Source organism: Seriola aureovittata, chromosome 16, assembly GCF_021018895.1.
Source record: "Seriola aureovittata isolate HTS-2021-v1 ecotype China chromosome 16, ASM2101889v1, whole genome shotgun sequence".
NCBI lineage: Eukaryota > Metazoa > Chordata > Actinopteri > Carangiformes > Carangidae > Seriola > Seriola aureovittata.
The window spans coordinates 21778713-21805398 of NC_079379.1; the positions used below are offsets into that span (position 1 = coordinate 21778713).

The 26686-nt window shown below is 41.8% G+C and overlaps 3 protein-coding genes across 9 annotated transcripts in view; 1 reads left to right on the forward strand and 2 right to left on the reverse strand.

Annotated features, from left to right (window-relative positions):
• Window positions 1–1598, reverse strand: part of ctdp1 (CTD (carboxy-terminal domain, RNA polymerase II, polypeptide A) phosphatase, subunit 1) — a 66343-nt gene extending 64745 nt beyond the window's left edge. For 6 of the 7 annotated variants that reach the window (XR_008829865.1, XR_008829863.1, XR_008829866.1 and 3 more), the window contains exon 1: window positions 1077–1598. Coding sequence is in view for 2 of the 7 variants with exons in the window: in XM_056399242.1 (XP_056255217.1) it covers window positions 1077–1372 (296 nt within the window). In the remaining 5 variants the exon portion in view is untranslated. The remainder of the gene's footprint in view (window positions 1–1076) is intronic. The other variant, XM_056399243.1, reaches the window with a different exon arrangement.
• A 1881-nt stretch (window positions 1599–3479) lies between these two features.
• Window positions 3480–11221, forward strand: adck5 (aarF domain containing kinase 5). The gene is made up of 15 exons (XM_056398700.1): window positions 3480–3612; window positions 5617–5708; window positions 5814–5963; window positions 6766–6841; window positions 7519–7719; window positions 7808–7948; window positions 8072–8185; window positions 8272–8403; window positions 8493–8576; window positions 8676–8757; window positions 9036–9114; window positions 9197–9288; window positions 9472–9724; window positions 10249–10365; window positions 10434–11221. The coding sequence occupies exons 1-15, from the start codon at window positions 3589–3591 to the stop codon at window positions 10534–10536; spliced, it is 1740 nt and encodes a 579-aa protein (XP_056254675.1). The 5' UTR covers window positions 3480–3588; the 3' UTR covers window positions 10537–11221.
• A 65-nt stretch (window positions 11222–11286) lies between these two features.
• On the reverse strand, window positions 11287–26553 carry cpsf1 (cleavage and polyadenylation specific factor 1). Its single transcript, XM_056398697.1, has 38 exons — window positions 26221–26553; window positions 25266–25431; window positions 25128–25155; window positions 24886–25019; window positions 24710–24790; window positions 24447–24598; window positions 24123–24269; window positions 23856–23995; window positions 23552–23662; window positions 23329–23422; window positions 23153–23240; window positions 22779–22934; window positions 22495–22543; window positions 22341–22414; window positions 22177–22251; window positions 22000–22080; window positions 21608–21703; window positions 20858–21037; window positions 20540–20681; window positions 20173–20351; window positions 19800–19939; window positions 19527–19704; window positions 19209–19415; window positions 18975–19064; window positions 18741–18887; window positions 18461–18613; window positions 18093–18209; window positions 17710–17800; window positions 16580–16664; window positions 14562–14703; window positions 14253–14405; window positions 13924–14100; window positions 13499–13565; window positions 13354–13401; window positions 13102–13257; window positions 11858–11987; window positions 11619–11757; window positions 11287–11532 (listed from the first exon to the last, which is right to left on the reverse strand). The coding sequence occupies exons 2-38, from the start codon at window positions 25407–25409 to the stop codon at window positions 11485–11487; spliced, it is 4419 nt and encodes a 1472-aa protein (XP_056254672.1). The 5' UTR covers window positions 25410–25431; window positions 26221–26553; the 3' UTR covers window positions 11287–11484.
• Between the last annotated feature and the right edge of the window lie 133 nt (window positions 26554–26686).

Below are 26686 nucleotides of genomic sequence, written 5' to 3' on the forward strand. Positions count from 1 at the left end.
GTTGCCACTACTGATGTAAACAAACCTTTTAGAGCATTTGGAAAACATTACTAAGTTGGAATATGTTGCGGTCTAGTGGTACATCAGTATAAAAGCAGTCACTTTTCGGTCCATTACAATTGTTTCAGACTGATGGCAGCTTACTGTCACAACAAGCAGCAGGGATTTTCAAAGTCAGGTGTAAGATTTTACATGGAGCACCTGAAAGCAGCACAAGTCTTCCTACTCTTACAGGTGTGACAGCAAATCATAGCTGTAAATGCTCACTGATATCAGAGGTGTGGATATAAAAATTGTAGCTTAAAATGTCTGTTAGGTAGATCCCCCTTCATATTAGGTATACTCCACAAAACAAGTGGGACTATTATAAGACGAAATACAAAAACGCGCTAAATAAAATATTTGGTGGAGACACCATTTGTTACTTTGTAGCTGCTGAGCATATACCTTCCCTTTCTCTGAAATAACAGGCAGAAGCAGACAGAAAACACCAACCAGACAACAGCAGCCTCGAGCCAGTTATTTACCTGTCAACATTCACATATCGTGCACGCGTGGGACTGCCGAGTCAAGACAAACAAAACGAGACAGAACTTCACGTGGTTTTGCCTTCAAAATAAAGGCGTCATTTTTTTAGCACGCAAGAATAATTGCAAGTTTATCAAGAAAATAACTTATAAAATCATATAATGTTTGCTACAATTCTGCTTAACAATTGGTTTTATTTCCATTATAATTAAAACGACTGAAAAAGTTCAGAAACATATTAGCTAAAAAGAGTGCACTTTTATTTTGAAAGTCCCAGCCAAAGGTCTGCTTGTTTACATTCTCGCTTGACAGTCGTACGAGCAAATGCTGTGAGTGTTGGTTTGAGAACAGCTAGCAAACAAGCTAACGTTATCTTAGCACACACACTTAGCTATGTTAGCTTGTTAGCTAGCTTACGTTACACCACGGGTGAAGTCAGTAGGTGGCACAGCGAAAACAAAACTACAACTGACATGCTGCCTGAAGCCTTTCCACACAGGGGGCAGGTCAGCTAACATTAGCTAGCTATAGCAGGCATAGTGACTCACCCGGGAGGTATGACTTGTCCAAGTTGACAGCATAGCTCCTTCACTACTCCAGCACGGTCCGATTTCACCTTCTTCTCTGGCAGCCTGGCAGCCTCTGCCCCCTTCTCCTGGGGTATGGGAGCACACAGTGCCAACACGGAGTCCACGTTAACAAGAGACCCGGGTTTGACCTTCCACTCCAGAAGCCGTAGCGGGATAGCCCCGGTCGGCCAGCAGATATCTGCCACCTGCACCGCGGGGCCCTCCGCTGCTGCACCGCCGCCACCACCGCCAGAATCTGCAGGAGGATCCTCCATCTGCCTCGCACTCTCCAAAAATCCTTTTAGTTTTTAACAACAGTCCACTTAAAACGTACCCACTAGACCTCGCAATCCCCCGCGAATCATTAAAACGTGCAAACCATCAGAATCAAAGGGAATTAAAACAAATGTGCTTCCAATTTAAACACAGTAGCTTCCACACTCAGCTATGTTCGCTCTTCCCGCCCGTAAACAGGAAAGCGCAACACTGCAGCGACACGGGTCGCTACAGCATCCGGTAGACCATGCAGCCAGCTAGATGAGAAACACAACATTTCCACTTAGGTTTCAAAATAAAATCCCAAATGAAATTCGAGCGTCATAATATTTATTGAAACAGTTTAGTGAACAACAGTTTCACTACATACGTTATCTAAATATCCTATTGATTATTTGGAGTGTCTTGTTGTTATGAATTTACCAGCGTATCTGTTTCTTTTTGTGTAAGTGAACAGTTTTACAACTTTTCTTTTGAAGACCTACCCTCGTTTCCGTTTCGTTCTGGCTGACTCTACTGTGGTTGGACGGCGTTATTAATTCTCAACACTGACAGCACTTGCCACAAAACGGGTTTATACATTTGTTATACAGCGTCACATTGATTATATAAGATAACGACATAATCCCAACAAAAATGCTCTCAAGCTATCATATACTTTCCCTTGTTTTTATTTCTTTGTTACAACTTTACACTCGGCCAGAGGTGAGGACCATTAACCCACAGAGACCTACCTGATGTAAGATGATGTAACTTAGAAATAATACATTATTGTCTCACGTAACACTGTCGATGGTGGTAGGCTATGGCTGCATGCTTTGCAATTGTGTAGGCTTCTGTCATAATCTCTTTTTTTCTTATGAAATATGCAATGTCCCCCCAGTTTATCAGCCTATACTACAAAAATGTATTTAAGTGGGCTCGGGTCAGCGAAATTAAAGCAGGTTTATTATCATTATCGACTCTCAAAATCAAGTTTTGTTGTATCCTACATGATAAGTTGTTGTCAATGATAAGTTTTATAATTGGTTTTATAGGTTGTGTAAAAGGAGAAGATGATACCTGAATAACAAGTAACTAAATTAATAGTACAAGGGCATGCCTCGTTCCACTCCATACGATCAATGACGTTCGTATTTCAGTACCTTCTACCGAAGAGTGCATTATCAAGATACATCTCTGCCCAGTCCTCATTTCCCTACTTTACAGAATTCACAGACTCAGGCTTGGCCTCCCACTCTCACTAAATATTATTATTAAGGATGGTTTTTTGTTTGTTTAAAGTTCTCGTTCACTCAGAAGTTTCACATGCAGCAGCTGGAGGGGCATTTTTCTTCTTGCTCACCATAAATCTGACATGAAGATGTGTGACTATGAGCATAATTCTGTAGCATCACAATTAGTCTGCATGCCAATCATGGTTTAATATTTAACTTACATAAGTGACGTCCAGCACATATACATAGGTAATAGACTTTTCAGTGATGTAGTTCAGCTTTCAGAGATTCTGGATTACTTTCAATAAGGGACAGGGAATACATGTCATTTTAAGAATTTCTAACTATGTAATGAAACTATATTGGACGTTATTAATTATGTTGTGTGTGTTTATATGTCTTGAAACATTCTGGGAGAGATCTGTAAGTGATCACAAAAGGGAAATTCTCAACATCAAAGCAGGAGACAAATACATTTTAAGGAGGAAACTGGAGGAATCCATGTAATAATTAATGTATTTATCATATAAAGTCGGAATAATGAATAATAATTTTTAATTCACACTGCATTCAGTGATAATTTTATAACTTTTAACGAGTAGTTTCTAAGTTAATGTTGTAAAAATAATAACTTGCACTTTAAATTAATTTTAATAGAAAATTGAAAAGGTTAGTTTCATTGCTAATTATTACCACGGCTATATATCTTCTGGGGGTCTGGGCAGAGAAAGTTGACCTATGAACAAAATAAAGCTCTAAAAACAAACAAACAAAAACAACAAATGTATTTTGTCTAGATTCAAGCGAAAACGGAAGTAAGACGGAGGCCATCCTCTCGCTCCCGCCTGCTCACTCTTCGGCTAACCAATAGTAGACATGCTAGTAGGTGGTACGGTAGATGGTCAGTAATCAAAGGCGTTGCAAGTCTTCAAGAGGACGTACACTCTGGACATGAATTAATCACTTTGAGCAGAACTGTTGTATAAACTCGGGAAAACATGACAGGGGAGGCCTCCAGAGTGGTAAAAAATAACGATATTCCTAAAGAATTTTTAGCTCGGTTTGAGAATCACAGTAGGTAAAATCAGCTAGTTGACCAGCAGCTTACTACAATTAGCATAGTTAACTGCTAGCACCGCTAGCTGGTCGTGTTAGCGACACATACTGATGGACTTGTGTTAAAGTACTAAAGAGCTTAACATGTGTTTTCTAGTGAAACTGACACGTGGGTGTGATTATTTTTGACGTTTGAATTAATATATTTTCAAGGTTGCAAAGATATATTATAAAATTTTCCATTACTGCTGGCAGCCATGACTCAGAGGTGACTGTGTCATGTCTATGAAATGTGTCTTTACATAAAACTATGCAGTTTATTACATAGTGTTATAATGTTAGACCAACACAGTTAACTGTCCCTCCTCACTCACTGCTGTGTCATTCATTGGAATGATGGGAAACAGTCTTCAGACTCGTGCTGCTCAGTGTGTGAGTGACAGAGAGTTTGTTTGATGTTTCAGTGCTCAGGTCCCTGACACTACTGCTATCTGTACATCAATTAGTCAGCTGTGGAGACATTTTGTCCCCCAGATGCACACAGCGAACAAAAACAACAAAGTATCCCGGCTGGCCATATTGGCCTTGATTTAGACTCATCCTCTTCTGCCTTCCTTTCCCAACACACACACACACACACACACACACACACACACACACACACACACACACACACACACACACACACACACACACACACATTCTCATGCTGTTACGCAAACAGTATCTGGGCTTATCTCATAAAGCCAGCTTGGTAGTGGTAGGATCTTAAGTGATACCTGGTTCCTCAGACCTGTCAGCAACAATCCTGCTAGTAGGTCAATGACTCAATTGATTGTTGACAACCACTTGAATTGTTGTAAGTAATCTTTCTAGCAAAAAACGCAAAGTTCCAGCTTCTTAATTGTGAGCACTTTCAGCTTTTCTCCATTTTTGTAAACTGAATATCTTCAGGTTTTGGACGGTTGGTCGGACGAAATAAGCAATATGAAGATGTCACCTTGTGCTTTGGAGAACTGTGTGGCGTTTTTTGACATTTCTAAACCAAATGATTCACCAGTTAATCAGGAAAAATAATTGGCAGATAAATTGATTATGAAAATAGCTTCAGTTCAACTGTGGAGAAATAGGATCATCACAGCAGCACCAAAAAGCCATAGGATTCTGCAGGGAGAACTGATCCCACAACTAGACGACTACAGTACACTTAAATTAATGACCAACAATTGTGTACTGTAAACAACATCGATAATTTTACTTAATAAAAATGAGCAATTCACATCACAAAAAATCTTAATATTGAAAAGTGAAACAGTTGCTGCTGACAAGCCCAGACACATTTGCAAAAAGAAAACTGCAGCTGTTGTAAATCGGAACATGAAGTGTTTTATTGCTGCTGGCTCATTGTGGCACAGTTGGCGTGCTTTTCATGGATACAATGGTGTTGTCTCTTTGAGGCTGTAAACAGATTTCGTACTCACACCCTCTTTCTCAGAGCTGTGCTGACACTGTATATCGGTTACAAACCTTTTCTGTAGCCAGAGTGGCCTCATGACTGGAAATGCAACAATTATTAATGCTTGCCAGGTTTTACATTTTTGGATTTGGTATGGGCTCCAGAGTATGTCGACTGTTCAGTTTAAAATCGAACAGTTCCTGTTTGAAAAAAAAAAACAAACAAACAAACAAAAAAAGAACAAAATCCAACACTGTGTGAACTAGTCCAGAGTTCAGTGGGCTAAACTGTGTTTGGGACTACACTTTGTCCTCATTACAGAGGCTCCTGGTTAAAAGTCAGTTAATATCCTTTCCCACATTTCCTGTCTCTCTCCACTTTCACAAACAAATAAAGGCAAAAATGTCCAAAAATTCATCTTTTCAAAAAATAGTCAGATAATATGCATCGCATAGATAAATGTGAATGTGTTAAGGAGGATTCTCATTCAGTGCTTTGCTTTGGTTTTCTTTAGTTCAGGTTGTGTCTGCATCACACGGCTTTGCTCCGAAGATACCCACATCCCAGCTCATCACTCCAAGCAACCAGATTCTTCAGTTCACACAGGTACCAAATACCAGCCAGGCCATAATCACGGGTTAACCTTTGTCCACAATGATATTGCTGTCTGGATGAATCGGGATGTTTTCCTCCTCCTCCTCCTCCTCCTAGGGAAAGTAGGCACAGAGGGCTGTTATGGAAGACGCTTGCTGGGATCTCTATTGGCGTACCTGTGGCAGTGGGTGTCCAGTATGCAGTGTCAGAGCCCAGAGAGAAGAGGAAGATGAGGATTGTGATTGAAGGATTTGGTCGCTTCTGCAGGTTTGTCTATATCGATATCTATATTTATACACCACTCACCATCCACTTGACTTTAAGTCACCCTGTTTAGAATTTATAAGCAGTATAAAAACATTTAATACATGGTATATAACACACTATAATATAAGTGAAAGCAACTATAAAGACATTTGAAGTGTTTATTAATGTAGATTATTTATCACCAATTATATATAAAAAAAACATATATTATTACACTTCTGTTTTACCACATCATCATCCAGTAATGAGCTGTTGATAACACTATATATATATATATGTATATATATATGTATATAAATAAATTCTGATGTTAAGCTCATAGAAATAACATTTTACCCATTAGAAATAGTAAAATAAATAGAAACTTAATATGTGACAGTCAATGTAGATATTGTGATGGTATATATATGGTGCATAGCTTTGCAAAGGGATTAAATAATGTTTTGGTGGTGCAATAATTAAGAGGTGGATATATTTACAGCTATTGTCTCAATAAGGTAGAGTTTTACAAATACACGCTATGTTGAAGAAGTCAATGTGACGTTGCCTTTGGACAGTAACTGGGTATTTCGGATGGTCTTTATTAAACTTGTGCCATTGCTGTTATCTTCCTAAGAGATCAGTCGATACTGAGATGAATCTCTGGGTTTCTTTTAAGAAACTACACGATTGATATGACCACCGTTTAGTGTCGCCAAAACAGACTGCTAATTTTATGAATCACTCACATTCCTGTTCACATCACGTTACAAGCGAAGTCCAAACCTTTTGAAGTCTCAGCGAGCGTCTCATTTGTCCTCAGATCTCTCTCTGTGGGAATCCTTATCTCTGTGGATTACTGGTGGACCACCAATATGACTCTTCGGGGCCTGGATGAGGTAAGTTCCATGTAATGGTACGTTTGGTCAAACTCCTGAGTGTGACTGCTGGTCTGATTTTGACAAATAAATCTTTGAACTGCTGTTTTAGTGGCTGCCTTGTCCGTATGCTGCCAACTAGTGGGGAAAAGAGCCAGGGTGACCTAATAATGAACCTAACTTTCCTAATGCTAAACCCTAAGTTGATGTTGAAATGATCAGGAAATTATAACAGATTAGAGTTAAGTAATTTATCAAGCAAATTTAATAAACGCTCTAATTCCAGCTTCTCAAATGTGAGGATTCGCTGCTTGTTTCTCTTTTGTATTACTTTTATATACTTATTATCTCTGAGTTTTGAACTGTCATAAAAAAAGATGTCACTCTGACTTTTGTTACTATTTTCTGACCATTTTAGGTTCATTATAGGCAGTTAATAGAAAAAAATTATTCCGAATTTTCCCCCTGCTCTTGGAAATATCAAACGTTGCATACAACAAATGAAAGACCAGACAAAGACTAGGTAACTTAACTATTAATAATTAACACAAATATTGGTCAGTGGCCCAGTGTACATGGGATCAAAGTCACGGTGTACGGTCCAGTTCATGTCTTGTTCCTTAAGAAATCATTTTAAAAAACTGTCGCTGTTTATACTGTGCGGACAATCATGTCTTCCGTCTGTCCTCCCCTGCTAGAGCAGCCCATCCTACCTGGCTGAGATGTCAGCCTGCCACCAGAGGGCAGCAGAGGGCATGGTGCAGGGCGCCGTCAGGAACGGAGGGATATACATCAAACTCGGCCAAGGTCTGTGTTCGTTCAACCACCTCCTGCCCCCCGAGTACATCCGCACCCTGCAAATACTGGAAGACAAGGCCTTGAACAGGAGGTACAAAGAGGTGAGCGCTGTACCACAAACAAAGGCACGTGGTCGGGTGAAAGAGGACGGCCTGCAGTTTCTCACGATTGTTTTTGCGCCTGTAACAGGTGGATGCTCTTTTCCAAGAAGATTTCAACAAAACCCCAGAGCAGCTTTTTAAAGCGTTTGACTATGAACCCATAGCTGCTGCCAGCTTGGCGCAGGTTCACAAGGCAGAGCTGTTTGATGGGACTCAAGTGGCTGTGAAGGTGAGCGCGGGTTTCTGAGAGCAAAGTCAATATTTGATTTTATTTTGTTTTTTCAAATAAAAGCAAGAATGTTCAACATAATCCTTCAAAATCCTGTTTTATGTAAAATCCCGCTCCCCACAGGTGCAGTACATTGACCTCAGGGATCGATTCGACGGTGATATCAGAGCACTGGAGATCCTGCTGGATATTGTTAAGTTCATGCACCCCAGTTTTGGATTCCGCTGGGTTCTTAAGGTACAGGATACAGTCGTATTTTTCTTTTTGACATATCAAGGAGAAAGAAGTTTCGCCTCGTATTGAGATCATTTCAATTCCTGCAGGACTTGAAGGGCACATTGGCCCAAGAACTGGATTTTGAGAACGAGGCCAGGAATTCTGAGAGGTGCGCACAGGAGCTGAAACACTTCAAATTTGTCGTTGTGCCCAAAGTCTTCTGGGAGCAAACTAGTAAGGTGAGGTTATTAGTTATGGTACAAGAATAAGTGGACATTCATAAAGTCTCTCTCTTTATCATTTTCATTTTCTCCTCTCTGATTCAAAGAGGGTGCTGACAGCAGAGTTTTGCAACGGTTGCAAAATCAACAACGTGGAACTCATTAAAAGTCAAGGGTTAAGTTTGAAAGATGTAAGTTGATTCTGGACAAAGAGACGACTTTTTTTTAAAGAGGAGAGTATTATCACAGAAACACTGACTGAAATGCCTCCCTGAATATTTGTCTTTCAGACCGCAGATAAACTGATTCAAACATTTGCTGAGCAAATATTCTACACTGGTTTCATCCACGCCGATCCTCACCCTGGAAATGGTGGGTACATCAGTGTTTGCGGATGTGCGTGTGTTACAGTATGAAAGGGAAAATGTTTAGATTTAAGTGTGTATGTGTAGGTTAAACTCACCATAAATAAATATTGGCTGGTATACCGGTGTACTTGCTACATACTATTGATCAACATGTCATTTGATATTTTTTGTTTTTGTGATGTTACTTATGTCTAAATGATCATAAGTAGTGTTTCTATCCTCTACATCTTGAGGTGCTGGTTCCTCATCTTCAGTATCATCATGAACTCTCTGTGTTGGCAGTTCTGGTGAGACCAGGTCCTGACAACAAGGCAGAGCTGGTGCTGTTGGACCACGGACTGTATGAATACCTCACTCAAAAGTAAGAGCTGGAGGAATCAGTTTACACCTCTTGAGAATATTTTGCCGTCTCATCCTCTTAACTGTGTAACCTTTGACCTTAGTGACAGAGTGGCCCTTTGTAAACTGTGGAGGTCCATCGTCCTGCGAGATGAGGCGGCAATGGAGAAGTACTCTAAAGCGCTCGGGGTCAAAGGTGAGGAAACTTTACGTCGTTCTTCAGTCGTGTGTCAGTAAATCTTTTATATTCTCCTGTTCATGTGTAAGAAATTTGTCAGAATATTAGAATCCAATATTGTAGATTACACTGATTTTCAGATCTACTCTGCTGCAACGCAATGAAACTATAATGGAATGCCTCATGTAATTCGCTCTGCAGAGTACTTCCTGTTCTGCGAGATGCTGCTGCAGAGACCCATCAACATGCGGGAGCTGGGTCTGTCCAACATCCTGAGCAGAGAGGAGACCACCTACATGCGCGACATGGCCATCCACCGCTTCGAGAGCATCATGCAGGTGCTGAAGTCGATGCCGCGGCCCATGCTGCTCGTCTTCAGGAACATCAACACGGTCCGAAGCATCAACATCACTCTGGGAGCGCCGGTGGATCGCTACTTTGTCATGGCCAAGAGGTCAGTCTGTACGCTGCGGCGGTCACTGTGTGGCGAGTGAGGGACAAGTGATGACTCGGTGCTATGACACAAAATCCATATAGGTAACAAAGTGCATTAAAGTTTCAACATACCTCTGTCCCTTCCCAGGACTTTTAACAGCTAAAGGGCACTTTGGCATTTGGCAAAGTTTACTGAGTAAATATTGACAACCTGATCACCTCACTGAGAGTCACACAGGTGGAGAAAAACTCACACACAGTTGGTGTTTACAAGCGGATTCCAAAATTTCTGATGCAGTATGTTTAAATTGAAGTATTTGGAGGTCAACAGAGATTCGTGTCGGGAAATAAAATTCACAACAGGTACAAGCTAACTGAACAAACAAGCTGGTTTTCATTCTGAGGCTGGTGTAGTGGCGCTAGTCCAGATAAACTTCAAAAGAACCAAGTAAGGCAGTGTGTTGTCCACATGTTGACAGTGTGGTTACCCTGTTGCTAGAGAGTCTTGATGATTATCAGTTCCATATACATGTTGTTTTTCAGGGCGGTTCGAGGCTGGGGGAAGATTCAGGCGGAGAGGACGGGGATCCTGCCCAGGCTCTGGGTCTTCCGCTGGGTGAGGACATCGTGGGAGAGCCTCAAGTTTGAGCTGGCTTTGAGGTAAGCACTCATATTTACTTTAATATTTATATTTCTATATTTAAGTTAATGACGCGACTCCTTCACAGATCGGAGATGGCGATGATGAGTCTGACGCGTTCACTCCTGAGCCTGCTGTCGTACTTCGGTCTCATATCTCTGGACGCTGACATGTACGAGTACCTGAGGTAGTGCACGTGTGAAGGAGCACAGCGTTAGGACCGTTTCCAAGCACAAGTTAATGCAATCCTAGAGCAAGGAGCCTTCACTTACTGCAGCAGCTCAGAGTGCTGCTCGTAATGGTGCTGCTGGAGTGTTTCCACGCCAAATCACATCCCGGACTGTAATACATATGTCGTCTTCAAAATGGGTGAGAATGTATTGAACTTCAGGACCGTAAAGCACCAAATCCACTCAAGATTAGACTCCCAGAGGCCACAGTGTCAAAACGTAAAAGCCTATTGTAATGTTTTTAAATTAAATTAAGGATATTACACAGTTTTTAGTATTTACATCAATTTGTTTTAGTTTTATCTTAGTAAAATAAATGTTATTGAAATCCAAATTTGAGCTATTTTTAAAAAAACTGGTAAAAATTGACCTATTTATTCTCTCGAGTTATTTTGTCACAGCTGTATCACCCTGGCTTAGCAATACATCAAACTGGGTCCTTGTATTTCATGAATGTGTAATATTTGTACCGTGGTAAACGAAACAATGTTAAGCTGCATCTCCACAAGATAAACTGTCCAAAAACAAAAAGGCGAAATATTAAATCTCCAAATTGTTTCCCCTGAAATATTCAACTGACTATAATGTGCAGGTTAGATGTTTTTAAATTATTTAACAATGTTAATAAAATGTTCTACCTCCTTTTTGTAAAGCATTCCTGTCTCAATCACTCGAAGCTCAATGTGAACAAACTCAAAACTCGCACCAGGCTTGTGTAATTAGTTTTACCGATTTTCTTTTCCTTTTTTTTATACAAAACATTCTAAGAAAACACAACTTCCCATTTTTTTTTTCTGTCTAACAAGTAAGAAAAACAAATAAGGTTTTCACAGAGATGATCATAACAAAACATGGTTTCCACCTGATGATATAAAACAGCTTTCAGTGGAAGAGACGTGGGAATGTGGCTCAGAAATGAGCTGTTACTCTGTCGATCTCCAGGAGGTCATCCAGGATCTGAAGAGAGACGACGGATAAAATGAAAACAGGAACAAGAAAACTAACTCGACCGCTTTCTCTTTCCTCTCAGTTAGTGTTCTTACTATGTCCTGAGTGGTTCCAATCTTCTTGGCCAGCTCACTGCGCTCCATGGTGCTGAGGTACAAATACTTGTTGAGGAGTTCTCCATCCAGGATGTTTCTCACAGCGTTCTGCAGGCTCCGTCTGTCGCTGTGCAGCATCCTGGACACGGCACACACACGGGACAGTTATAGCAAGTCAAACATCAAGTAGCAGTGACACCTGATATGTGACTAGTAAAGAACTGAAGGCAGATATGAACCTGAAGGCTTTTGGGTTTAGACCAGCATGATGAGGCAGCATGGTGGTCAGAGCGTTCTGTAACATCAGCAGTCGTCGGTAAGTCTTCTCCTGCATGGGGAGAAGGAGGCCGACTCCTCCATCGAGGGTTGCTATGGGAACACAGATGAGAAACGTGGTTTAGTCCACATCCAACATTTGGGTGTTTGAAGCTCAGACTTCTTACCAGGGACATTAACAAGATTTCTATTCTTGAATTTCATGTGTTTTAGAAAAACTGAATGAAAGTGTGTGAATGAGTTCTTCTCAGCTCCTTTTTTATAATTTAGATCCATCAATGCCTGACAAAAGTCAATGACATTTTTTTTTAAAAATACAGATAGTATACAGCGACTGCCTGTGTTCAACACAGCCAGATTCAAACAAGCCTAACTGTTTTTGTTAATATGTCCCTTCAGAGCCTCCGTTAGGTTCATCTCAAGTCTATTTTTAATAGTTTAACCACGTAAATGAGACAAAAAGTTGTCCAAATTATCACTATCCCCCGAGAGCAATTTTTACCTGCCTGACCAGATAAAGAGTGACATGGCGACGCTGCTGTCTGTTGTTCTCTTCAGTGTAACTGATGGTGTTCGTCCACGTCTACCGACCTGAAAGAACATTAACTTTCCCAATCCGCTGTAGCAAAGTATCTACTTTTCTCTACTTCCTATTCGAGGCACATGCTCATCAGATGCAGAGTTAAACCGGGCCACAGCCCACCAGAGCTGGGCTCCGCCTCCTGACATCCAAATCTCACCCTGACGGAGCTCAGCTCTGTCTCCTTCTGTATCAGCGGCCCTGTTCACACCTGGCATTAACATGCGTCTCGGGCCATTCCAATCACAAGTCGACAGCTCTAAGTACGTCAGTCCACACCTGGCATCAGAATGCGTCTCCACATGTCTCCAGTGACCTGTGATTGGATCTCACTTCCCCGCTCTCTATGCAAATAAACACTGCGATGTTTCTGTCAGTCCGACTGACAGGTCCGTTGTCAATGTGTTAGTTTGTATATGTGTGTGAGAGAGAGAGAGAGAGAGAGAGAGAGAGAGAGAGATACCAAGGACAGTGTTGCCAACATCTGCTTTCAGACACTGTCTCAACAGAACACAATGTCTACAGGTTTCATTGGAACTACTTTCTATTAAAGAAATAGTCCCTATAAAAAACCACCCCGCCATCGTCACACATCCTATTTCCAGCCATGTGACACAGGAGTCTTACCAAACCATGTGATGTGCTTGTTGTCCCAGGTCAGAGACTTCTTGCTGCCAGCGTCCAGCGCTCCTCTGCACGGCATCCGCCAGAAAGTGTTAATGTTAGCACCGGCGTTAAAGTCGGCTCGCCTCAGCAGACGCATCCCTCCAAAGCTCTCTTTAGCTGCAAACACACAGACCACAAATCACATGACTGGATGTGCACTTTGACACCGAGTTACATTACATTTGAAGATGTAGTTCCGACAGTATGACTTACCTTCAGGTAAATACATGTACACATACAGGTTCTTGTCTCGATCTGACACTGAGAGGAAAATAAAATAAAAGGTTAATTAGAAAAGAAGGATTTTTCTTTTGCAAACTTAATTGAATTTTCTTCCAAGGGGCATTAAAAGCATTACCCAAGAATCCAAGCTGGTTGTTATCCACCATGAATTCGATGCTGTAAACCTCCAGGGGCTTTGCATCCTGGTGCCAAAACAATAAGAAAACAGTTAAATCCCAACAAAGGCGACTGCGCTCCCCGAGTTATCTCCAGCTGCCAGACCTGCTCTCTCCAAGATTAACTCGACTGAACCCAAACACCCACAGGAGAGATGCCATCAATACCCACTTGTACATCTTAATCAATAAACACTCCACTGCTTGTACAGCAGCCCACAGGTTATAGTTAATCTCCCTCTGCTCTTGAATAAAACACTAATGCCCGCCTGTTTGCAACCTCTCCTCAGCCTCAACTCTAACTCTTCAGAAGAAAGAATTGAACTCGTGGGTCTGAATTCAATTATAGTTGTGACTTTCAGCGGTTTGACAGTAAGTCGCTCACCCTGCTGACGAGCGACAGCGTCTTGCTCTCCTCCTGGTAGCGCAGCAGCGAGATGCTCTTCATCAGGTCGGCAGCCAGGATGAAGTTCTTGATGCTGAACATCTGGTGGATGTAGAGCTGAGTGTCGATGAAGGCCATGCCCGTCAGGTCGTTGTCCTTCAGCACCCACAGGAAGATCTGTGCGGGGAACACAATGCAATGAAATTTAAACCTTTTTTAGATAAAGTTCAAGTCCAGTTTTATTGTTCTGTAGCTGGAAACAGTGTGAGGCAGGAGTGTTTTTACTAATTCCAGCTAAGTGAACTGCAGCTGCTGTGATGTTGTGACACCTTCTGTCCGATGGCTGAGACCAGGTATCCGTTGCAGTGGCACATAGCCGTCACCGGTCCCTTCTGTTCCTTCTCGTACAGCACTTTGAACTTGTTCTTGGTGAGGGGCTGGCCCGGCTCTGGCACAACTTCAATCACATCCAGGATCAAAATCTGAACACAAGAATCAAACCTTTAAATGATGGAAGCGAAGCAGCCTCAGTTCTTTTGAGGCTTTGCAGCCAAAGGAGAGGCTTTTATTTCTCATTTTCACCAGATGTCGTTACTGTGATCCATTTTACACAAACAGAGAGACTGTGTGCTGCTCACCCGGCCCCTGCAGGTCACCTCCTCCCCCTGCATCAGGCAGGTCCCCGCTGCGATGTAGCCCTTCAGCCCTGACACTGTCTCCTGACTCCTCAGAGCCACCGTCTTCATACAGGTCACATGCTCCCACTCCTCCAGGTCGATCCTTATGGAGACAGAGAGGGGTAACGTGAAGGCACACACACTTACCAGCTTCTGTTCACAATACAGTGTGTTCCTATGTTAGATTATTAGGATTATACATTATATGCAGTATATCATTACCAAGTATCAGTTTGGGGGGGTACTAGAGGATTCACAGGAAATATGAGAGAGAGAGAAGTATGATACATGCTTGATTTGAACTCTGGATGTCGTATTTACATGCATTTTACAGCTGTCTGCTTGCACCGTGTCTGTACAGGCTGAGCAGTGACGACAGCAAAGCAGCAGCAGCTTCAGCCCATCATCGGTGTGTACGCAGGATGAGTTAGACAACACTGGCAGTGGCAGTGCTCAAAACCCAACACACACAGCAAAGACCGAAAAGGTCACTTAGGGTCGTGTTTACATGCCTGGAGCATTCCTCTCCGACGCTGCAACATCATCTACACTTGTCGTTTTATTTAATAATAGAAAATAGTAAAGAACGTTTAATCTGCAAATGGATCCAGACTGTGACAGACAATTATGACCTACATGAGAGTGATTTGTTTTCAAGATAACAATAATAATAATAATAATAATAATAATAATAATACAGTTTATTTATAGAGCGCTCATCAAAATCTGAGATTACAAAGTGCTTCACAAGGATAAAATAACAAAACAAACAACAAACACATGCAGGCAATTTAGTCAAGATAAAAAATGAAACAATAAAAACAATAAAAATATAAACACAAGGAAGCAATGTGAAATATTTAAGAGATTATCCAAAAGCTTTGTGAAAGAACTGTTTTCAGAAGCGATTTAAGAGAAGATACTGATTTTGAGAATCTTAGTTCATCGGGCAGGTTGTTCCAGCAAAGCTACGTCCCCTTTAGTCTTTAGTCTTACATCTAGATAGAGCAAGTTCAGTAGTTCAGGAGAAGTGGCAAAAATGCAAGAGCTTGAACTGTTAAAAAACATTTTTAAAATGTACAGAACTGCATCAAAAACTAAACCCATGGCCCCAAATGTCATTTAATTTGGTTCATTCATACTCCAGTACTCCGGTCATTAACAAACCCAAAACATAACCTCCTCGTCGGGGGTTAATAAGAAAAGTGAGTGTGAGCTGTTATTACTTTGCCGATAGTGCAGCAACAATCCAGCAGCTGGTCATCAGAGAAAAAAGCCCCATTATTCCCGGCTCAATCTGTGGCTGGTGAAGTGGCATTTATCTTCATACAAGTCCAGTGTCAACACAGGTTTATTAGACTCAGTGTATTTCTTAATCTGGTTCCTAATGGCGCTGTCATGTGGCTTTCTACGATGGACTGTCACATTTACACACTTTCCACTGGCACAGAGCTGAAGTTGTCCCAGCTTAATATTGCACGTCAGTAAACGGCCTAGCGTTGAACCATCTGACAGAAACCCCATAATGATACATATTCCCACACAAACAGTCCTGGCATATAATAGCGAGACACTGCGAGCCAGACTTGTTTATGTTCTTCAGCTCCTCACAGAAAAGCTCCACAGCAGCAGTTAATGATAATGCAGTGCAGATAAATGACCAGGGACCTGGACAAATGACCCAACATTTCCAACTGATCTTCACTGAAATGAGGGAAAGCGGTCATGTGAGACTAAAATAATTGTCTACAATTTGGATGAATGACCCAAGATTTTCTATTAAACCTCACAATTCTTGAACAGCAGCACAAAGTTTCCAGGTCAACCTGCCCCACAGCAAATGAGAAAACACAAAGTCGTGTGGACCTCTTAATTCACAGGTGCCTATGTCTATTAAAAACAGGCATCTGTATTGATTTTGAAAACTCCACCCTTGTTCTTTAAAAGGGGGCGCAGTGTAGAAAGGAAACAGCTTTTACCGTGTGTTGGGAATGGCCTCCCAGCTGACTGGAGAGATGAGCTGGATGGAGAACTTCTCCTGCTGAGGATTAATGTAACGTTCATCTGCGGGGTGACAGCGGAGAACATCAGGAAGATATCCACATACTGCTACAGCTAGATAGCTAACCAGCTACTGAAGGCTGACGGCGCAGGACACGCCTCTCGACCACCTGAATCCGTTGTAATGCATTAACACAACCTGTTGCCATTGGGAGTGTGTATAAAGTAGTTAGCAAGTTAGTACAGAAGACTAAATAAGTGGTTGAAAATGTTTGGTGGAAATAGCGGTTGAACTAGTTAACTAAAACTAATTTATAAATAGTTTAAATAGTTGAAAAAATATAGTAAAAACACTAGCTAGCTAAAAGTAATTTATGTGAGACACTGAGAAAAAGAAATTTATAAATGTTTTAAATTATAGCTAAAAGTAATTTATGAATTGTTGAAATATTGTAGTTAGCTAAAATGAATGAATAGATTACATAGTAGCTAAAAGTAATGTATAAACAGTTTAAATATTTTGCTAAAGAAATGTATAAGCGATTAAAGTAGCAGCTACAAATAACTCACAACAGTTGAAATAGCTCAAAGTAAGATAAACAGTATGTAAAAGTAATTTGTAAACTGTAAAATGAAGTTAGCGAAAAGAAACGGATAAATGGCTGAAATAATAACTAAAAAATAATTCAGAAATGTTTTAAATCGTAGCTAAAAGTAATGAATAGTTGTATAAACATTTTGAAAAAGATTTTAAAAAGTAGCAAAAAGTAACAAAAACAGTTGAAAAAAGTAACTAAAAGTAATTCAAACTATTGAAATAATTCGCTAAGTGTAACTAAAAATGTTGAAACAGCTGAAAGAAAAGGATAAATGGTTGAAATGTCCAGCCTCAGCCAATCCAGGCAGTGGCAGTATGAATAAATACTTTAATGATTCAATTGTATGAAAAATTAATTATAACAATAAACATCCAGTTTAAAATCCATTCAAAAGAACATCTGGACCATGTCGGGTTGTGTTGATTTAGTACATGAATTCATCTGCTGGGGCTGTGTGTGTGTGTGTGTGTGTGTGTGTGTGTGTGTGTGTGTGTGTGTTCACATCTGACCTCTTTCTATGATTTCGTACTCCTTCTCCTCTCCGGTCATTCTGGGGATGCGAGTGCAGGGCTCTTTCACACTCGTGCACACAGCGTACACCTGAGAGGGAAAAATCCACAGTCACACACAAAAACTTCACATCAAAGCCTAATCCTTTCAAAGTCACCCTCATTGATTTTTTTTTTCCTCTCACAGTGAGAAAACTTTAGCGCCAGAGGGCTTTCATCTTCAACTTTTTCAAAGCAGCTCGATCGATACGCTTTTATTTTGCATCACGTTATGCAAGTGGAGGTGTGCGAGTCCGGGGGAAAGTGTTACAGCTTGAATTTGCGTCACGTCGCCGCTTTGGTGCCTCTGGTGTTTGTGTGGGGTCGAGTAAGAGGAGCCTTGCCTTAGATTCGACGTGGTAGGAGACGTAGTGGACGGTGCACCGCAGTGGGATTTTCCTGACCGGCCAGGGGGCGTCGTAGGACAGATATGTGGGCAGGACGCTGATCCTCAGCTCGCCCTGCGGGAAACAAACACACACACGTGACACACACAATGAAAACTGTTGAGGGAAGTAGAAACTAGAAAGCAGAACAAAACTAGCACGTTGAAATAAAAATTAAAACTTAAACATTGTTACATGATGGCTCCCATTTAAAGTAAAAATTTAAAATGGGAATTCAGAGTGGACAAAATCACTTCCTGAACTTGCGGCTCCTCCCACTTCACAACCGCCGTGATGAGATTTCTTTCAATATATATAATATGTACCTGTTTGTTGAAGTACAGGAAACCCTTGGGGCAGTTAATGTTGTGGAAGGGGGAGAAAGACTCGATGGAGCCGTCAATGGTCATGGGGTGAAGCCTCATCGCTCCCCGAGAGGTGACCAGCATCCAATGAGGAGACGGACCACAGATGAACACCTGCGCCAACAAGGAAAATGTGGAAAATGACTTAAGTTTAGCCAACAGGGACAGGGATGTAAAGCTCTCCTAGCGTGGATGTTTCGGCTGGAGTCCTGAAATAAGTGTAAAGAAATGCCCTACTTACCCCTGAGTATCCGGAGATGTCTTCAAAGAATCTGAATCTGGCAATCCGACTTTTCACAGCTGAAGTCTCCTCGGTGGCGCCGCTCTCCGCTTTCTTATCTTTCTTGAGCTTCGATTTCTTTTCTCTGAAGTTAATGTTGTGGGGCACCTGTGCAGAGCAGAGCAGCGCTTTTAAGATTCACTTCATCCACAGCTCGCTTGATTTAGTCCGCCGTTATCAGCGTTAGCTCCTTACTTTTTTGAAGCGGACTTTCAGGTTGTTCTGCGGCTGCTGTTGATCGTACGGGAACGCTTCGTAGATCAGAAGCTCCTGTTCCACATGAACCTAGAAAACAAGAAGACACTTTGTCGTACCCTGTTTTAATTCAGTTTAAGTGATTCATTTTCTCTTAATGAAGCTTTTTAACCAAGCGAAACACAAACAGACACACACACACTCAGCACAAAGGGCCTCAAACTACAAACTCACCAGTAAATATGGTCTGCTGTGATTGTTTCCAAGTGAAACCAAAGCCACCTCTTTGACTAATGGGATCTCTCCTTGTCGTGTTACTTCTTCCTTTTTACCCTCCCCCTGTGTTGCCGATTGGCCGGAGGAGCTGTCAACCAGCACCCTCTGACCGACTGGGAAGTTCTTCACCAGGAACACTAACCGCCAGTCGGGCAGCTGGTAAATCTGTTCAAACAGAAACAAGGGCCATTAAAAAAAGGGGAGCGTAGGAATAGCATTAACACGCATCTCTGAATATACTGTATATAATCTTATGATGTTACATATGTGCCATACCTCCATGACACCATTCTCCCTGATGATCATGCACCAGTGTGAGGGCTCTGCTTTCCCCGAGCCGCCGTCACTTCCAAAGGATGCTGCCGCAGAGTTGCGGCTCATTTCCTCCTTCGCAGGCCCTGCGCTGGCATTGGAGTCTCCATACAGCATTTCCTCCTCATCATCCACTGTGTTACTACACGAACATTTCACAACAATCAGTCCTCGGACAAATACGAGGTTTTCTCAACTGGTTGTTTGCTTCACTGAGGAGGTGACGTGAATTCTCACCTGAGGTCCTGGATGATGGTCTCTGTCTCAGACTGACTCCTGACGATGGTGTCCTCTTTGACGGAGCAGCTCACTTTGTTTTCTGTGGTGAACATGCCGCTGACGTCTCGGTACGCACACAGCGTGATCACGCGTGATTGCTGTGGAACGAGAGGCAGGAGTTCATTAGTGTTAAAAGCTATTTAAAAGACTCCAAACTTGGGAGTGTAATGATGCTGTGCAGCTGCATATTGCCATCACTGAAGCACAAAAATCAAATGAGTGACAATGTTGAAACTGCAGAACCAGACACTTTTGCTTGACAGCTTCAGTTTTGACCAGCAGGGGGCGTGTTTGCTCAATAATACCCTACTATGAACGCTGATGGACTCACAGTGGGGATCTGCGGTTTCTGCAGAGCCAGCCGATGTGTCTTCCCCATGTATGAGTCAATCTTCAGCACAAACATGGTGACTACCCCCTCTGCGGTCATGATCACTACGTAAGGGTCAGCCACGGAGCAATGCACTATGGGAGAGCCTAGGTCCACTGGGATGAAGTGGAGCTGCGTCACTGGAAGCAGGATTGAGAGAAAGCATGTCAGTAAATGAGGCTGGTTGCATCACGTTTAATGCTTTCAGTTTTTCTTTATATCACAGATCTCCAACTTCAACTTGTTTGCTACTGTAACAACCAAATGTAAAAATCATTTTGTCACCAAGTTTCACCATTGTTTTGGGACCGTTTCTCATTTCTTTTACCTCCTTCCAGGAGTCGAATACCCATGGGTGAGACTTGGATGATGTACTTGTTGTCACCGATGTTTCCAGCGAACACAGTGGGTCCCTGGGTCGCAAAACCACTGGTGTCCAGCTCCATGATCTCCTGACCAGTCTGAAGGATCTACACAAAGACGCAGGTTTAGTTTATACAAAGACAATCGAGTTGTATTAGACAACATCCAGATTCTCCAACGTTAAACCAGAGTTGTTTTTAAAACTTTTATATTTGTATCTGTTCAAATAAAAGCTACACAACATCAGATATGTACTGATGAACAGTTTGTTTTTTTGTTTTACCATGGTCGAATCTTCTCTGCTTAGAATGAGAAAGCCGTGCTTCTTTATATCATCCTCCAGGGGAGGATCCGTCTTCTCTTCCTCCTCTTTCTCCTTCTCCTCCTTCTCTTTTTCTCCCTCTTCACCATCCTCACTGGTTTCTGTCTCAGCCCCGTCCTCTGACTCATCGGTTTTTGCAGGCTGTGAAAGGACCAAGAAACATCTTACAGTAAAAAATAAAAGGTGACACTATATATGACGGAAAATTTTGATCATTAATTAGTGAAAACCTTAAAGGTCCCATATTGTATAAAGTGAGATGTCCATGCCTTTTTGGATTATAAAGCAGGTCTAGGTTCTATATCAATACTGTGGAAGTATCAAAGCCTCAGTCCACAGAGAAATGCACACAGCCTGTATTCAGAAACTGAGCCTTAAAACCAGCCGTCAGGACTTCTGGAACTTTGTGAGGTCACAACAAAGCAGTCACCACTCTCAACCATGCTCCAAGCCACGCCCCCCTGAACCCACCATCCAACCTTGCAGGATTTGGTTTCTCTGAGTGTTTTCCTGAAATCTGCTCTATTCTTTATTCGATCACTCAGAAAACAGTCAGCCAATCAGAAGTAAGAGGAGATGTAAAACTACAGTGAGATAGTTTTGGTTCGAAAAACCACAAGTATATCTTCTTATGGATCAATACTTCAAATAAAACACTGGAAAAGTGTCAAATATGGGACCGTTAAGTTATTAGGCAGAAATAGACAGTACTTTTTTGTCTTCCTTGACCTCACTTGAGATGACCGTCCACATGTCATGGCAACCTGGCAATTCAAATGTAGTGACCACCTGGGGTCGGATGCTTCTCTGAGAACAGAATGGAAAAATATCAAAGCATTTTAAAGGAAGATAAAACAAGAGAACAAGAAATCAATCTGTGCATTTAAGTGTGTCAACTTTGTGTCTGGGGTGTTTACAGGCTACTCCGTCGATCTCTGAGGCAGCCGTGGTAGACCCAGACTTCACTATAGCACTGTCACTGGACCTGCGGCAGACGGCCCTCACGACCACAGGTTTTAAGACGGTGCAGTAATAACAGGCATGCATCTACCTACACACACATGCATAAAAATAACAGTCAAAGTCAACAGGGACGATTTTACCTGAAGCACAGACAGTGCACCGTTCTTGCCAAAGCCAGAGCACACTACAACCTCCAGGTCAGGCTCAGGGTTGCTCTGGAACTGTGGGAGGAAAGTGAAGTCAGCGACCTCTAATACAGTTCTGTGCAGCACTAACCAATCTACAGAGACTCTGGGATGTGTTTCAAATATCTGTACCTCTTCTGACAAGAAGGCAGGTTCACCCATGGACGCATTCGCACAAGGTCCAATGTTGAGTATGCTATCGCACACCTGTAACAAAACACAGAGGAGAGCTCTCAGTCACACTCCACAACATCTGCATTTACATAAGAAGCAATAAAGCTTTAGGGTTTTACTACCTCGAAGGAGTAGGTGGCCAGCTGAGTGCCTGACTGGGCCTCACTTCCATACACTTCGATCTCATCCACTTCATCTGTCAGAACAAATACGATATAAAGCTGTAAGATCTCACACATCTTTCTGGCACATATCAAACATTGAAGTTGAACGTACCAGTCCAGTTGGACGATTCTACTCGCTTCTTTTTGCTCGGCGGTTCCTCCTGGAATTCATTAGCAGAGATTTAGAACAAAGAGCATGTTGACAACCAGCTGTCAAACAGAGCAACAATCCTTCAGTGTGTACACTGTCTGCTGCGCACATTTACTTTGAAAGACTGACAAGTTCCTTATCTGAAATAATTGCTGCAACAAGAAAAGCATAAAGCGAGTGAAAATAAAAATGGTCCTTCACAAGAACAATATTATAATTCACATTTTACACAATGGCTTTCAAACCTGTCTATCTTTATCCTTCTCTTTCTCTTTTTCTTTGTCCTGCTTTTCTTTGCCCTCCTCTGGTGGAGTCTCCTGAAGTTTCTCTGTGTACTTCAGGAGCAGAGAGTTTCCCAGGCGGGAACCGAGGAAAAGGTAGCCGGGCTCCATGGTTACCATCTGGAAGAGGGAAGCCCACAGTGTAAGGCATCAGTATGGACGATTGTTGATATCTAAATCCTAAAATACCAGTGTTAGCCTTCAAACCCCATGTCAGTCAAACTCTAATACCTCCTACCATTTGTTTTTATCAACAGAAACGAAAAAGAAGGGTAATAGTTTCAGAGACGTCCTGTATCATCAGATCATTTTTGCTCTCAGCTTTAAGCAGAACTTACACAAGTTGTCAAGACGCTGGCAGCAGCTTTGTCAAAGTGGAAAGCCCGCACACTCCTCATGCCATCAGTAATGAGGGTTAACACGTAACTGCAAGACGACAAGAAAACAGTCACAGACGATTCATGAACTGTCAGCAACGTTGACATGTATTTTACTGGTAATCACAATGACTCACATTTCTCCTCCTTTCAGAGAGATGACCATCTTATCATAGGCGATAAAGTCAGACTGGGAGCAGTCTAGTGTGATCCTCACTTCATCCTGTACACCTGCGTAATCAAAACACGTGAACATCAAAAAATATCAAATGGGAAAGTGGTCTTAGACTTTTGGAACCCACTGTATATTAACAAGGCCCGATATAGTGTAGGTGTGTGTTCTCAGATCATAATGCTTACGCAGCGGGAAGGCTGTGGTCCCAGCTGTCTGAGAATTGAGGGAAACTCCATATGGCGGAACACTCTGGTTCAAATACAGCAACGAATTCACAGCAAACACCACCACTCCACCTAGAAAGATTTGATACGTGATCAGAACTCTCAGGAGACGCCACACCAAACACTTTCACAACACAACACACTTCCTCACAAAGTGTAAATTTATATCCAACACTTCAGGGGAAATTACCTGTATGGCAAAGAGGGAAACTAGCGACCACACAGTTGATAAGCAGTGACAAGAGAGAAAATTTACTGAACTCACCGATGGGTTTGGGAACAGCCATGACTTGCGTACAGTCAAAAGGCAGATTACTGAGGGACCAGATGACGGGATGGACCTTTTGCATGATGTTGAGGGAGATGGCAACGATGCTACAAGTGTCCTGACGCACAGCCACACGTCTGACAGACAGAGAAACAACAGAAGTTAAACACTGAATCAAATCTGGGTGAATCAAACAGAAGCAGCTCAGAGTATCAGATAAAAAACAGAAAGTCGCCATTATAGCTGATGGTGTGTTGGACTGACCCAGGCCAAGTCTGGTTGGGCTCGAACAGGATGAGCAGCGTGGGCTCATAGTAGCCATGCAGGAACTTCATGTCAATGATGTTTAGCAGCTTCTCGTCCAACTCGCGGACATCGATGATGTAGCTGGGCAGGAAGCTGGACTTAGGTCTGCGGATGAGATACACAGACAGTTTTGGATTCAGCACGGTCAGACAGCTTTTGAGTGTTAGTATAAACTCGAACAGCAGAAGGATAAAAGTGGACAAATAAATATTTGGGACACAAGTGCGCACCAAACACTAAAAGACGTCAATAAGCAGAATATTTAGGGGAATGCACGCGTACCCTTCTCCAACTCCACCTTCCTGTTCATCAGTTAGAGTGTCCTTTCTGAACGGCAACACCACAAGTTTGGTGCCATAAACGAGCATTACAGCACAGCGATTCTCTGGATCTACACGGACAATGGGGATATGTACATTTTGTACAAACCCATCCTGAAAATTGAAAAAGAGTCCAAATGATTGAAATAATTCATTCACTTGTAAACATCTACTACAATTTAGGCAGATATTTCGCACATCATATAAGTTCTTGTTGCTACATACTCTGAGTTCTGGCTCCTCAAAGTAATGAAGAGACAGCGTCTTGAGGTCATGTGTCCCGGGGTCATACTCCACTACAGACAACTGGTGAGAGAGCAAACACACCCAGAGGTCAGTACAAAAACAATTTTAGGCAGTTAAAAAGTCAGTTAGGCAGTGCACAGCTTAGATGATAATACCTTGGCATCTTTGAAACTGAGAAGGAGTGCATCTCTGCTGGCGCCCACAAGCTGCACACTGGCCATGGACATAACATTACCAAAGAGAGAAAAGGACGCCACCTGCTCCAGCTTCTCCTTACGAGATTTTGAATCTGCAGGAGGGGGACAGATTGAAGCTGGACGGCTAATACGCTCATATAGGTTTATTTAATTTATCAGTAGTGAACTCAGTTTGTTTTGAGTTTGAAGTCCAGACTTACCTGAGGACTTGTCAGCCTTTGATGTACTCTGAAACAATAACAGAAATGTTATACCTAGCGCATTAACTCACCAACGATTTGAGCTTGTTTTCTAAGGCCTGAAAGAATGAAACAATGAAAGTGGAAACTTATCATTACCTCCACATCGTGGATAATCCTGTAGACAAAGAGTTGAGATGTTCCTGCGACGACCAAGTTCTTCTCCTTACTGGATATAAAGTTGCAGTAGACAGAAAACTCCACTGCAGTGGGGGTGTGGGCTTGTCTGTACACAGCATACATCCTGGATGATTGCCCTCAGCATCTGACAGGTGAGAAAATTCATGTCAAGACCTCTGCATTATACCACTGATCCGTTTAAAATACATATGATAAATCAAATATTCATTCTCGTAGTCTTCCTCATGAGTAAACTGAAGTGGGTAGTGGTAACCAGCCAGCAGTGTGAAAAAATGCTGAACTGAGATTTAGTTATTAAGCTTACAGTTTAGTAAATAACTTACACGCCGAATTAAACAATTTCACCGTTCATGAAACGTTGAGCTTTATTTTATTGTTACGTATTATTGCTGAAACATGGAGTAAACTTTTAGATTTCGTTTGGACTTTGCTTTACGTTATCATTCCAGTAAACACATTTGCAAGTATGTAGTTCCCTCAGATTGCAAATACACAATACTATCTTTAGCTGTAGTTATTTAACACAAGTTGAAGCCCTGCTTTAAGTATTTATGACAGTGATGTAAAAAGATGCTATCATGATAAATAAACGGTAGCTCGATTATAAACAACCAAAAGCAGCGTTAGCGTTAGGTTTTGTCTGCTAATTAGATTATTAGCTTTTACTCTGATAGATCGTTTAATTTAATGAAACATACAAGCAGCACCAGCCATTCAGTCACTTTGTTATGACCACTGTGAGCCTCTAGTACAGCTAAGAGTTAGCTTCGGATAACGAATGTATGAACGGACGTTAGCAACGGGCTAAACTCCCTATTTGTAGATAGCACATTAGCTAGCATGGCACAGCCTCTGCCCCGGACATAAGTTTTGGCATGTCTTTGCAAATCATGAATTAAACTTGTCGACGTACCTATATCAAACACGTTAACAGAGTTTGTAGCTTTATTGTTCCTCCCTCTGTTCACATTTAGGGTATCATACTTTGTGGTTTACTAACTTAAGCTATCTATCCGATAGCCAGGTAAGCTAGCAGTTAGCTGTCGTTGTGTTCGCTGTGTTGCGACTGCGTGAGTCTTCTTCTTCTTCGGCTTTTCTTTTTCTGGCAGTTTTGTTGCTCCGAGGCGGGCGTACTGCTGCCCCCACAGTTCAAAAGTATTCAGTTCTTTATTATCTTTATAGTTTCAGGATACATGTGAAAATTCTTACCAATGGTAAAATTATTATATGGAAATTATCGTCATGTCATCATGTTTTACTATATGAGGTTTGTTCCATTATTCAAAGCAAAGCGCCTCAGATAAATTATTTATCTGATCATTTTTTAAAACAAAGTCTCCGTAAGTGAAGTTCCAGATCCAGACTATTTGCTGCAACTT